We start from the raw sequence: 11,064 nt of genomic DNA, 5'->3' as shown, positions 1-11,064 counted from the left end.
TGTTGATGCGTGTGTTGCTTTCTGGTACCTGACTGTAAAGCTTACGATAGTTTGGGCAGGCACACCGAATGCTTTTTTAAAAACTGTGACAGGGGTTTCAAATGCACATCAGATTATTGCTCATTTGTGCAGTTATTTTGTTAACAAATGTAATGTGTGTAGCTAAAATTTCATCCAATAATTCAAAAATAGTAGCAAGTTAATGTGTTGCTGAAGCACTTCTGAGACCTGGCTAATTTCATTGTGTCACACCTGATTGTGACTAAACAGGTGTTTGTGACTAAACTGGACATCTTTTTGTATCGGCTAACATGAAGAAAACAACAATACTAATCTAATGTTGAGTTATTTAACATGATGGAAAAAACAACGCTACCACAGATCTCGACACCTCATTTTATTGTCCCAACATTCAAAAGTACAAATAATTCAAACACAACAGTTTTATGAAAAAGAAAAAACATTTACAGCAATATTTTAATTTGTATCCAGTTTCAGAAATGACCTAAACTAGCAAGGATAACATGAAGTCATTCATCGCAGTAATTTGATTAATAATAAGCATAAAGGATAATAAGAATAATAGTAATAATAACAATAATAATTCATAATTGATAAGTAAGTAATAACATAAGTTAGGAGAGACCAGCTAGGTCCAGTGAACATTTTTTCATGTTTTTTTGTTTTGTTTTGTTTTTTTAAGGATTTATAGACTTCTCCCATAATAAACACGTTTTGAGGAGGAAATGATATATGACAAGAGCCTTGATCCTCACGTGACCTTCCCTCCTACACAGACTGTTGAGTTGCTATTGGCTGGTTGCCACTATAAGGCGCTACAGGGGAGAGGCAGAGCCATAGAGGTCGGACATAGACCACAGCGACGTAGCCCCACAAGTCAATCACTCCTACACACACACACACAAACAAACACACACACACACACACACACACACACAGACACATACCACAGACAGACATTCCAGACAGTCTCGATCACACCTCACACACACATACACAGATAGACAGTTGCAGACATTACTACGCTGAAAAGTAGGAGTAGAGAAAAAAAGTGGAAAAGAACAGAAAAAAAAAAAAAACACGAAAGAAAGTGTTCACACGTCAGAGCAACATTCTACTGGGGTCGTTGCATAATTTAAACTCCCAACAGCACTGGGCCTTGCAGAAAGGGTTCTGCTACTTAGAACCCTTCCGTTGACAGAACCATGCTCTAGGCTCTGGTTCCGTGCTCTAGGCTGGGGAGTTGTGAGTAACAGAGAGTGATAGAGCATGTATACAGTGGTACGCAGTGTCTGAGTAGTTACCCTCGACCAAAACTCACTCAGTGCATTCTGGCCATCAGGCAACCCTAATAGACTATACCCCGAAACCATCCCATTACATTTCCTTTCAAAATATATTACATTATAGAAAATATATAATCGGTATCATCTCCTAAATACCTCCAGTATATTCCAATCTCGTTAACTGTCACCAGTACAATCAGTAGTAGTATTTAGATGTAATGATTTTTTTCTTTTGAAAACTGACGATTTCTCTTTACAAAATATGATTGAATCTTCATTGATTGGTCCAGTGCAACGGGTAATCCTTAAACAATGGACATTCAATTATCAAATAGTCATGGTAGATCTTCCAGTGGTGGATGTTAAAAATCCATGAGGAACAGAAAGCAATGTTAAGACCCACATTTTGCATAAAGTTTAATCATAAAACAATGGTAGAGTGTGGAGGGAGGGCGTGAAGGGGCTTTTTTTAAATACACAAAACTTATCACAGGATATATTGAACCAGAACAACTGTTATAACATTCTGTTAAGACTAAATTTTATTGAAAAAGATTTAAAGATTTTTTTGTTTTAACAAGACAAGAAAAAAGCAATAGCAAATTTAACTATCAACTAGGTTATGCATAGCGAGTAACTGTTTTCTAGTGATAAGGGAAGAACGTCACCAACCCTCTTAACATTTTTTCTTCGTTTTCGACTTTTAAATTTTTTATATTGTAATTTTGATATATTGGTACAAAGCACAAATGTACTAAAAGTTCTCAGTGCACTGGACTAACGGAAGAGTGTCTCCCCTAGTCGATTGGTTCCCTTTGAGCTCAGAAACGTCCCCCCTCCCCGAACCAGAGTCACGCCGAAAACACCGACAACGGAACAGAGAGATAGATAAATAAATAAATAGATAAATTAATAAATAATCCAGATAAATAAATAAGTTAATCAATGAAACAATCCATAAATAAATACAGTTATATTTTTTATGCTTTTTGTTCGATTTCTCTTTGCCGCAGCGGTAAACAAAAAAAAATTGAATCCAATTTTTTTTTCATCTTTTTTTTTCACAAGCGACATGACAACATATTAAACAGGATTCCTCACGAGTTTTCTAAGCAACTGAAACATCACTTCATAAAGTTGTCATATGAAAAAGACAAGCTCAAACAGAAAACAGTGACAACTCATATAGATATAGTTATTGTAAAACAAAAGTAGACTATATATTATCTATTTGTACACAACAAATAAAGACACAGTTGTAATAGATCCGTTAAGGAAACAAATACCTAGACTAACAAAACTAGCTAATTAGTATTGAATTTTGACAAACGCGTCACACTCAGCAATTAACCTAGAAGTCAGCAAGCCAAAGAAAACTCGTTAAGTGATTCTTACAAGGCCCAAGTTCAGTCATCTGGCTTTTTGTTCAGCAAGGAAAAGTTCAACCAGATGGGGGGGCCAACAATCAAAAACAACAGAAAACAGCAGCTCAATTTAATGCCAACACCAAAGTTTTTTTTCCTCTAAACAACACATAGAACAACAAACTTGGATATTTAAGATATGTGAATAATGAAATATAGCACCTACGGTTGATCGCTAAAAGGAAGTACATTTCAAATGCAATACCACAAATAAGAGCAAACCGAATCAGAACAATGCGCCTCTAAATGTAAATATGTCAATATATCTCTTACGGGTATCTCATAGACTGATGGTGGAAAGAAAAGTGGACAATGCTTCTCCATGCTTTGGGCTCTGGACTGTAAGAATGATAAGGTCCATAAAAGACCCTCTTCCCTTCCTATTGGGTATCGCTGTCGAGGATTTAACTTGCTATGAAAAATTACGAAGATCACCTGCCAGAATTGGTATCCCTTGGTTAAAATCCATCTTCCATCTACAAAACTTGTCGCCGATCTGGCCCTCCCAGAAAACAAACAACGTCTGATCCTAAAAAGTCCCACGGCAGAACAAACAAGATCAGGTGGCACCCCTCCCCCCTCCCCACCCCCTAATTAGCCAGTCAAAATATTTTTCTCTTTTTTCAAATCCAGATTCATGTAAAAATTCTTCAATAATTATTATTTTTAATCATTATTTATAAAAATAGATTTTCTTCTCTTTATTCTTATTTTTTTTTCTAAACGCATTTTCAAGCAAAGAGATCTTCTCTTTGGCAACAGTGTTTTTTTTAAATCACTTAACGTGTCTTCAGGAAAGCTAGCCCCGCCCCTTCCCTCTCCCCATCTCCCAAACCCCTGTGAGGAAAGTCATGTGTTTTGCTTGCAATACAAAACAAAAAATGTTAGAAATTTTTGTCTGCATTAGAAGAAAAAAGGATGGTGTCATCCCTTCTAAGTCAACCAGGGGTTTTTTAGTTTAATATACGCCAAAGAAAATGAATGAATGATCACCTATTTTCAAATAGAGCCCCCTCCCTGTGTGTGTTTTTCTTCTTTTTTTTTGACGGGAGGAATAATTCTAACGACAGTGGAATCCGGATTAAACAAAAAAAATCCTGAATCAAGAAAGGACATTCTCTTCTTTCAAATAAGAGGGGGCAAGGGGGGACTGGTATTTGCTACTGTTTTACTGAGAAGAGAGGAAAAAAAAGAGAGAGTACATCCACATAAACTCAAAGGATATACAACAGGATTCCTGCACCAATAAACACAGGCTGAAGTTAAATCATTGAACATTTCTCTTTTTGTGTTTGTGTAATACTTAGGCAACGTTGGCTTATAGGTCCAGTAATGTTATAAGCCATTTCCAGTTTATTTTGATGTCGGTGGTGGGGATGTTGTGTTGCTGTCGAGTGTTGCTGTGGTGGGCGACTGTAGGGTTGGGTTGTTGTAGTGGCTAGGGTTTTTTTTTTTGGGTGGGACGGGGAGCATTCAAGACTTGTGGGTCTTGTTGGTCTTGAAGGAGACTTGCAAGACACGGTCGCCCAACCGGTAGCCATTCAGGCTGGCGATGGCCATTGCTGCTTCGTCGTAGTTCGTCATGGTGACGAAGCCGAAGCCCTTGCACTTGTTGGTGTTGAAGTCGCGGATCACCTTGACATTGTTGACGGCACCGAACGGCCCGAACAGCTGCCACAGGACGCTCTCGTCGGAGTCGGGGGAGAGGTTGTAGACGAAGATGCACCAGCCGGTACCGGTGTGGCCTGGGATGTTCATCCCCACCAGGCTAGTCATGCTATCAATAGTGATAGGAGAAAACCTAAGAGAGAAAGATGGGGAGGGGGGAGAAGAGAGAAAGAAAGAAAGAAAGAAAGAAAGACAGAAAGAGGAGAGACAGAAAAGGAGAGGGAGAGAGAGAGAGACAGAGAGGTATTTAAGTGGAACCTTCTTCTATTTAGATGATACATACATAACTGAAGACAGTCAAAACAGAAGAAATAGTGTGTGTGTGGGCTCAGACGTGTCGCAAAGACACTCTAAGGGTGGTCAAAAAGTTTTGACGTCTCATCATGTTTAAAAAAAAAAACCTAGGCCCAAAAAATAGCTTGCTCTAAACGCTGGATGTGTGAAGTATTTAGTTGTAATTATGTCGCATTTAGCTGCTTTTGAATACAGGGTTTATGAATATCCACTCTACACTTAAATACTGCAAGAGGTTTAAAGCACAGCGAGCTCAAGCTGCCCCTCTGATGGCTGAATGGGGCTATGCTTGGCCAAGAAGGCAGGGGGCCCAGCCAACTCAATGCAAGATGCTCACAAAGCAAGATAGCCTGCACATATGCTGTGAAGTAACTCCTTTCTGTCCTTGTCTCTTCTTTCGTGGAGCAAATGGAAGCTAAATTGCAGGAAGTTGTAGAATTAATACATTGGAATTCATGAGAGATCTAGAATGCGACAGAGCTCTCATTCGTTGCCTAATCTTTACCCTCCTCACAGCCCTCTCTCTCTCTCTGTCTCTGATACAAAGATTTGAATGCTCAGTTGACTTCACTTAATTGCCTTTCCGCTTAAAGGACATTTCTCACTTTAAATAAAAGGTAAATTGGGTGAAAGCTTAATTTCTTATGCTACTTCTCAAGGAGGGGCGGTGAGCGTCGCTGGGCGTGTTTTAATTGGGATTTCTGCTTTGCTGCCGACGTTTGAGAGATGACACGGACGACATGGACACCACGCCTGCCCAGTGGGCTGCGGAGGTGGACACGGGGGCTAACGGGGGAAGAAGCCAAACGGAAAATGGATCCACTCTCTCTCTCAGATATTTTTGTGGCATGAGCAGCCGAGTGCATTGTGCCTGGCTGCCATAGCTATACTCTGCTGTGTGTGTGTGTGTGTGTGTGTGTGTGTGTGTGTGTGTGTGTGTGTGTGTGTGTGTGTGTGTGTGTGTGACAGTGATCGATAGCTCCACATGGACCAGAAAGGCCAGGCGTGCTCCGTACCTTTCCTTCTGCTGAGAGTTACTCTGGCAACTCGACTGTACTTTCAACCTATAGCCACGTTATGTTACAGCCTTGTGTGTTTGCCCCTTATACTTTATTAATTCCCTGTGCTATTACACATTTATGTGGACCAGCAGAGGATGCAGCTGGATTTATTCCTATTGATATTTTTTCTCCTCGTTGTTCTGAATTGCAGACATATAGAGGAAGCCAAAAAGTTATTCAGGTGATGCCTGCCTGACTGTAATGGGACTTGATTTTGTCTTTCTGACGCACATGCTTCGAGGTCAGCCATGTCCGGCAAGGGCGAGGCCAGATAGCCTGTCCGTCAGATGCTCCCTCCCTCTCTCTTTCTCTATCTCTCTCTCCACAGCCAACGGCCGGGGCCAGGGGTTGCATAGCAACAAGCAGGCTGACCTGTGGCCGAGCGGTCCTCCGTGAGTGGCCGGCTCTACCTTGCAATGCTCTCATCTCCAGCAGTCTGACTCCTGCCTTCGCCTTTGTTCATTAATTACCTGCAACCGCAACGTGCTTCGCAAGCAAAGAGACACGCTGCTTCAGAGCCTCGGCTTTCTGGAGGGTACTTGCTGTACTTGGCCATACTTTCAGTGACCAAACACAGAGAGAGGACGGACGGAGGGAGGAAGTTGAGGTAGTTCCCAAATTCTTTTACCGATTTGTGTCATCAAGTTTTGCCGTTCTTAAGGATAACGATACAATACCCTACCATTGATGGACATTACATTAACATGAAACAGAAGCTCGCAGTGTCTTCACATCCTTAGTTTCACTTTTCTTAGCTCAGAAATGTTGATCAGTGTTTGGTCTAAAGTCTAAAACTGTTTTGGCTACGTTGTGGTGGCCCCTGAGATTAGTTGGCATCACCTCCTGACTGGTGTCATTTGTGCAGTGTGCACCGCCTTTGTCAGGCTGCAGTAAAACAAATTAGCCGCCGACACGACGAGGTCGAGCAAGCTGCTCGGGAGATTATTCCAGGCTTCGCTCCGCCATGAAAGCAACAGAAGAACCACACACACACACACACACACACACACACACACACACACACACACACACACATATACACACACACACACACACACTCAGCAGAGCAGGTGCAGCTGCCAGTCGCTGATATGAAAACCAATAGATATCGCAACATGTTTACACAGCAAGCCAGTAAATAATTCAAATCAGGGGAGGAAAAGAAAATTCAACGGGTCTCTCTCTCTCTCTCTCTCTCTCTCTCTCTCTCTCTCTCACTCTCTCTCTCTCACTCTCTCGCATGCCCAATGGTCAGTCTGTCACAGCCCTTCTTCCACTTTGGTGTGAGGACATCAAAGTGATTTCACTGGACACTTAGAAAAGAAAAATATGCAACAAAAAATGCTATTAAGCGGTTTCAAGACGTTCTCAGAAGCCTATTGACCAGACATATTAACCAGTAGCAGTGGAAGCCAAAACAAGACCAAAAGAACAAAAGAGTCTAGGCCTCCTGCAGTGAAACATCATTTCCTGCAGGGATCCAGGTCTCTCAAGCCCTCTCTTTAACGCTTTTAGTTTTACTAACTATTACACTATTACTATATTATACTATTATATAATATCATTAATATAATATAATTTTATACTATTAAGGTATCAGTAGGCATATCGTATTACACGCCCTGGGCATTACTATGTATTGGGATGAATTATTGATAAGGTTGATAAAGGTTAAAAAGGCATAAATGGTTTAATTGATTTGATGTTTTAATTTATGTTGTTGTTAGAGTTGGAGCTTGAGCACCTGAATCCAGTGGAAAATTATGCCCAAGAACAAGAACTTCACACACAAGAAAACAAAGCCACACAGAGAACTACCAACAGAATAGGAACAACAAAAAATAACAAATATCTACAGTCCTTTGTAATCAAACAAAGCATACCCAGTGGTTGGAAATTAAATGTTTCTTTTTATCTGGCAGCTTGTTGGTGATAGTAACTGAAAAACTCAACAACACAATAAATAGAAAAGAGAAACTCAAGGAGAAAAAACCTTGAACTCAATGCAAGTGACTCTCAAAAGAAGAGGAAGAAAAAAAATACACAAAAAAAATCAGGATAGAAAAATCATTTTGTCAACATGGACATCTGGCATTCGGTGGAGATTTTAATTACCTCTTTACGCCATAGGCCATATTAAGCAAATTGTCCAGCCTGCAAAGAGAAGGAGGGTTCTGGGGTTAATGCCAGGCAGATGGTCGACTCACTCAATGGAACTAATGCTACGCTACAGCCCTGCCCTGCCCTGCAACACTGGAAGAGGAGGACGAGGAGGAGGATGGGGGGGGCCCGTCCGTCCGCCACTTGGGGTCCACCGCTAGGCTGAGGGGGGGGGGGGGGGGGGGGGTGGAATTCACTCACACACAGCGAAGGGGACGAGCAGGGGAAGCAGCAGCACTGACTGACTGGCTGGTGCCCACCCAAGCCCTCGTGTGTTCCTACGGCCCCCTGCCCCTCTTTACACATACTGTACACCCACACAGGGCACTTGTCCCCTGGGAGTGACTGCATGGAGGTTATTTAGTGGGGGTTTTCATTGGGGTGGGCTCCCAGCTGACTTAACTCAGTTGCTTTCACTGAATGCTCACTTCAGATTCTCACATGTAGATTGTGAACATTCACAACAAATTTGTAATTTACTTTTTTTTTTTTTGTATTTGGGAAAAAAAGTTTGCTTTGGAAATCAACTGTATGATTTAGTGATATTTTGTTTAAATTATGGATAATTATCATGAGCGTTACTATAAATTGCACATGATTTTGTTTAGGGGGTGAAATTATAAACCCTTTTCCAAAGTAAGATATTAATGAATAGACTTCTGTATGACTGTATCGGATGCTGTATGATCGTCATTGCATTTCAGCGAGATGCAGTGTGGAAATGGTGGTTCAACATAAACAAAATCACTGAATCCTTACTATGTCCAGACCCTGGTCTACTAAAGGATGATGTAGCCAATGCCAGGCGGACACTTGTTATCAGCTGCAAAGAAATGCCAAGATTGTCCTCTTATACAGTAGGCTGCAATGAGAGATTATCTGTAATATTAGAAAAATGACAATCCATGCAGATGATATCAAGATTGCACTGGCCAGACCTTTAGTAAATCAGGATAATGATGTACAAGTGTTTCACCATAACATTTATTGCTGTGCATATTTGGCACGTTGACTCCATATTATGATGTAATTAATGAGGTAATGAACTTTTTTGTGGCCCGATCCTCCTGCTGTCGCCCTGGTAACGGCACCGACCCAATGATCCAAACAGCCATGCACAGGAAGTCAATTTAGGTTGGATTTTGTCCATGGTTGTCATTTCTCATCTCAGCTTCCTGCTGTCTCACAACCTATTTGATCTTGCTGACACCTTTTTTTTTTTTATTTCACGTTTTTTTTTTACTGTTTTGGAAAAGAGGATGCTTTCACGCTTAATCATAAACACACACACACACACACACACACACACACACACACACACACACACATGTAAACACTAACACTGGCACTGACACACACACACACTGACACAGACAGGCAGACACTAAACGTATCATTATGCTTCAGGTCAGCAGTTGGTGAACAGCTCCCATCTGTGTGCAAAAGGAAAAAAAAATCCCTGAAACAAAACGAAAGCACTTTTTTCTCCCTCTCCCTTGCTTTCTCTCTCTCTCTCTCTCTCTCTCTCTCTCTCTCTCTCTCGAATCATTAAAGTGCCAATTACCCGATTAGGCAAGCTGGGCCTGAGCCGGCAGCTCAGTGGGTGAGTGAGCGGAAGGGCACGAGGACCCAGAGGAATCCGAGCAGCCCAGCCCGGCCCGGCCCAGCCCTATTCAGCTCAGCTCAGTCTGCCCTGCTGGGGGCATCTGCTGGTGTACACGCGCGCACCCCGTGCACACACACACACACACACACACACACACACACACACACACCCGTGCTCACATACACACATACCGCCTCTCGCGCCAGCTTTTCACACCACCGATACAGGCCCTCAGAGCACAATAGCACCTTTGTGCCGCCTGCTAACGCATGCAAATGGCGGCCTGCCTTTTCATCCGCCTGATCGGAAAGTGCTCATCATTTGGGTATAATGGGGATAATTTGCTAATTACAGGCTTGTTAGAGGTGGAAATGGTGACAAGGCCTAATAAAAGGAGATGGAGACCCCCCCCCACCCCCTGTTTTCTTCTAACAGCTAACTTCCTCGCTTCTCAAAAGGCCGGGTCATGGAGTAAACATCGGGTAGGTGAGCTGTTGATGCTGCTCTCCTCTCCTGCTCTTTTGTTATGATTTTCGCAGGCGGGCGGAGAGGACGTGTCGTATTTCTGACGGCTCCTGGCCAGGCAGGGGACGCCAGCTACCTGATGGATGTAAAAGGCAAATCCCTGGAGTCCCGCAGCGTGAGTATGCCGACTCGTCTCAGGAGCAGAACAACACAAACATCAGGGGAGCCTGCTGAACTAATATCATGGACCAGACACTACAAAGAGCAGGGGGGCTGGGGGGTGGACCCCCGGCTCTGTATCTGGTGCAGATTTCTGCCAGAGTCATGCCGACCGGACCTGAGCCAGATCGGAGCCGGATCCATCCCATAATTGTCTGCTGTCTGGGATAGGTGTTGTCATGGAAACGTCTGGGATTAAAAAAAAAAAAATCCCTAGTCTGAATAAAGAGGTGGATGGAGGTACGGATGATTGACATGATGATGATGATGAGGATGGTGAGAATGGTGATGATGGTTAGAATAGACCAATGGGAAATGAAGACTAGCTAATGGAGACATTGAAAACGACAGAACCCCACTGTCTCTTGTATTATTTGTTTTACTCTTGAGGCCTTTTGAAATTAAAGGGAGAGGGGAGGGAGTGTACAGATTAAATCCATTCTCAAATTTCTCATTATCCATTCTCATATTTCCATTCTGTTAAATCTCACTTTACAAGAACTCATAAAACTGGTTGTACAGAACTAGGGAACGACAACAACATCCAACTGCCTGAAACTCACTTCCTGCTTTTCATTAAGCCGTTAGTCTTTAGTATCAAACAAATGGTACCACTTGACTTGGACAGTCCGCCTACAGACTTTTACTGATGGTTTGTTGAAGTTCAACTTCAGTCTGTAAAATTCTTGTTGAACAATTACTGAGCATCACCATAACCAACCCCAACCCCTTATCCCGTACCATAGACTGTTGTTATTAGCAGTGATTACTAATACAGATTATTTATAATATGAGCATCTGTAAGCTGCCTCTAGGAGACCATCCTAGTAAAGTGTGACCAAACAGACCAGTGCACACCT

At 42.2% G+C, this 11,064-nt stretch overlaps 1 protein-coding gene across 12 annotated transcripts in view; it reads right to left on the bottom strand.

The window, feature by feature from the left end:
- Window positions 1–384: 384 nt before the first annotated feature.
- The window catches only part of elavl4 (ELAV like neuron-specific RNA binding protein 4), a 94,379-nt gene continuing 83,699 nt past the window's right edge, over window positions 385–11,064 (bottom strand). For 9 of the 12 annotated variants that reach the window (XM_042057523.1, XM_042057527.1, XM_042057516.1 and 6 more), the window contains 2 exons: window positions 7,870–7,908; window positions 385–4,532 (listed from right to left, as the gene is read on the bottom strand). In XM_042057523.1, the coding sequence (XP_041913457.1) occupies window positions 4,205–4,532; window positions 7,870–7,908 (367 nt within the window). In that variant the 3' untranslated portion in view covers window positions 385–4,204. The remainder of the gene's footprint in view (window positions 4,533–7,869; window positions 7,909–11,064) is intronic. The other 3 variants (XM_042057519.1, XM_042057521.1, XM_042057524.1) reach the window with 1 other exon arrangement.

This window comes from Alosa sapidissima, chromosome 12 (genome assembly GCF_018492685.1).
Source record: "Alosa sapidissima isolate fAloSap1 chromosome 12, fAloSap1.pri, whole genome shotgun sequence".
In the NCBI taxonomy this organism is placed as follows: domain Eukaryota; kingdom Metazoa; phylum Chordata; class Actinopteri; order Clupeiformes; family Clupeidae; genus Alosa; species Alosa sapidissima.
The sequence above is the reverse complement of the archived record's forward strand: the minus strand, read 5'-3'. Positions and strand labels throughout refer to the sequence as shown.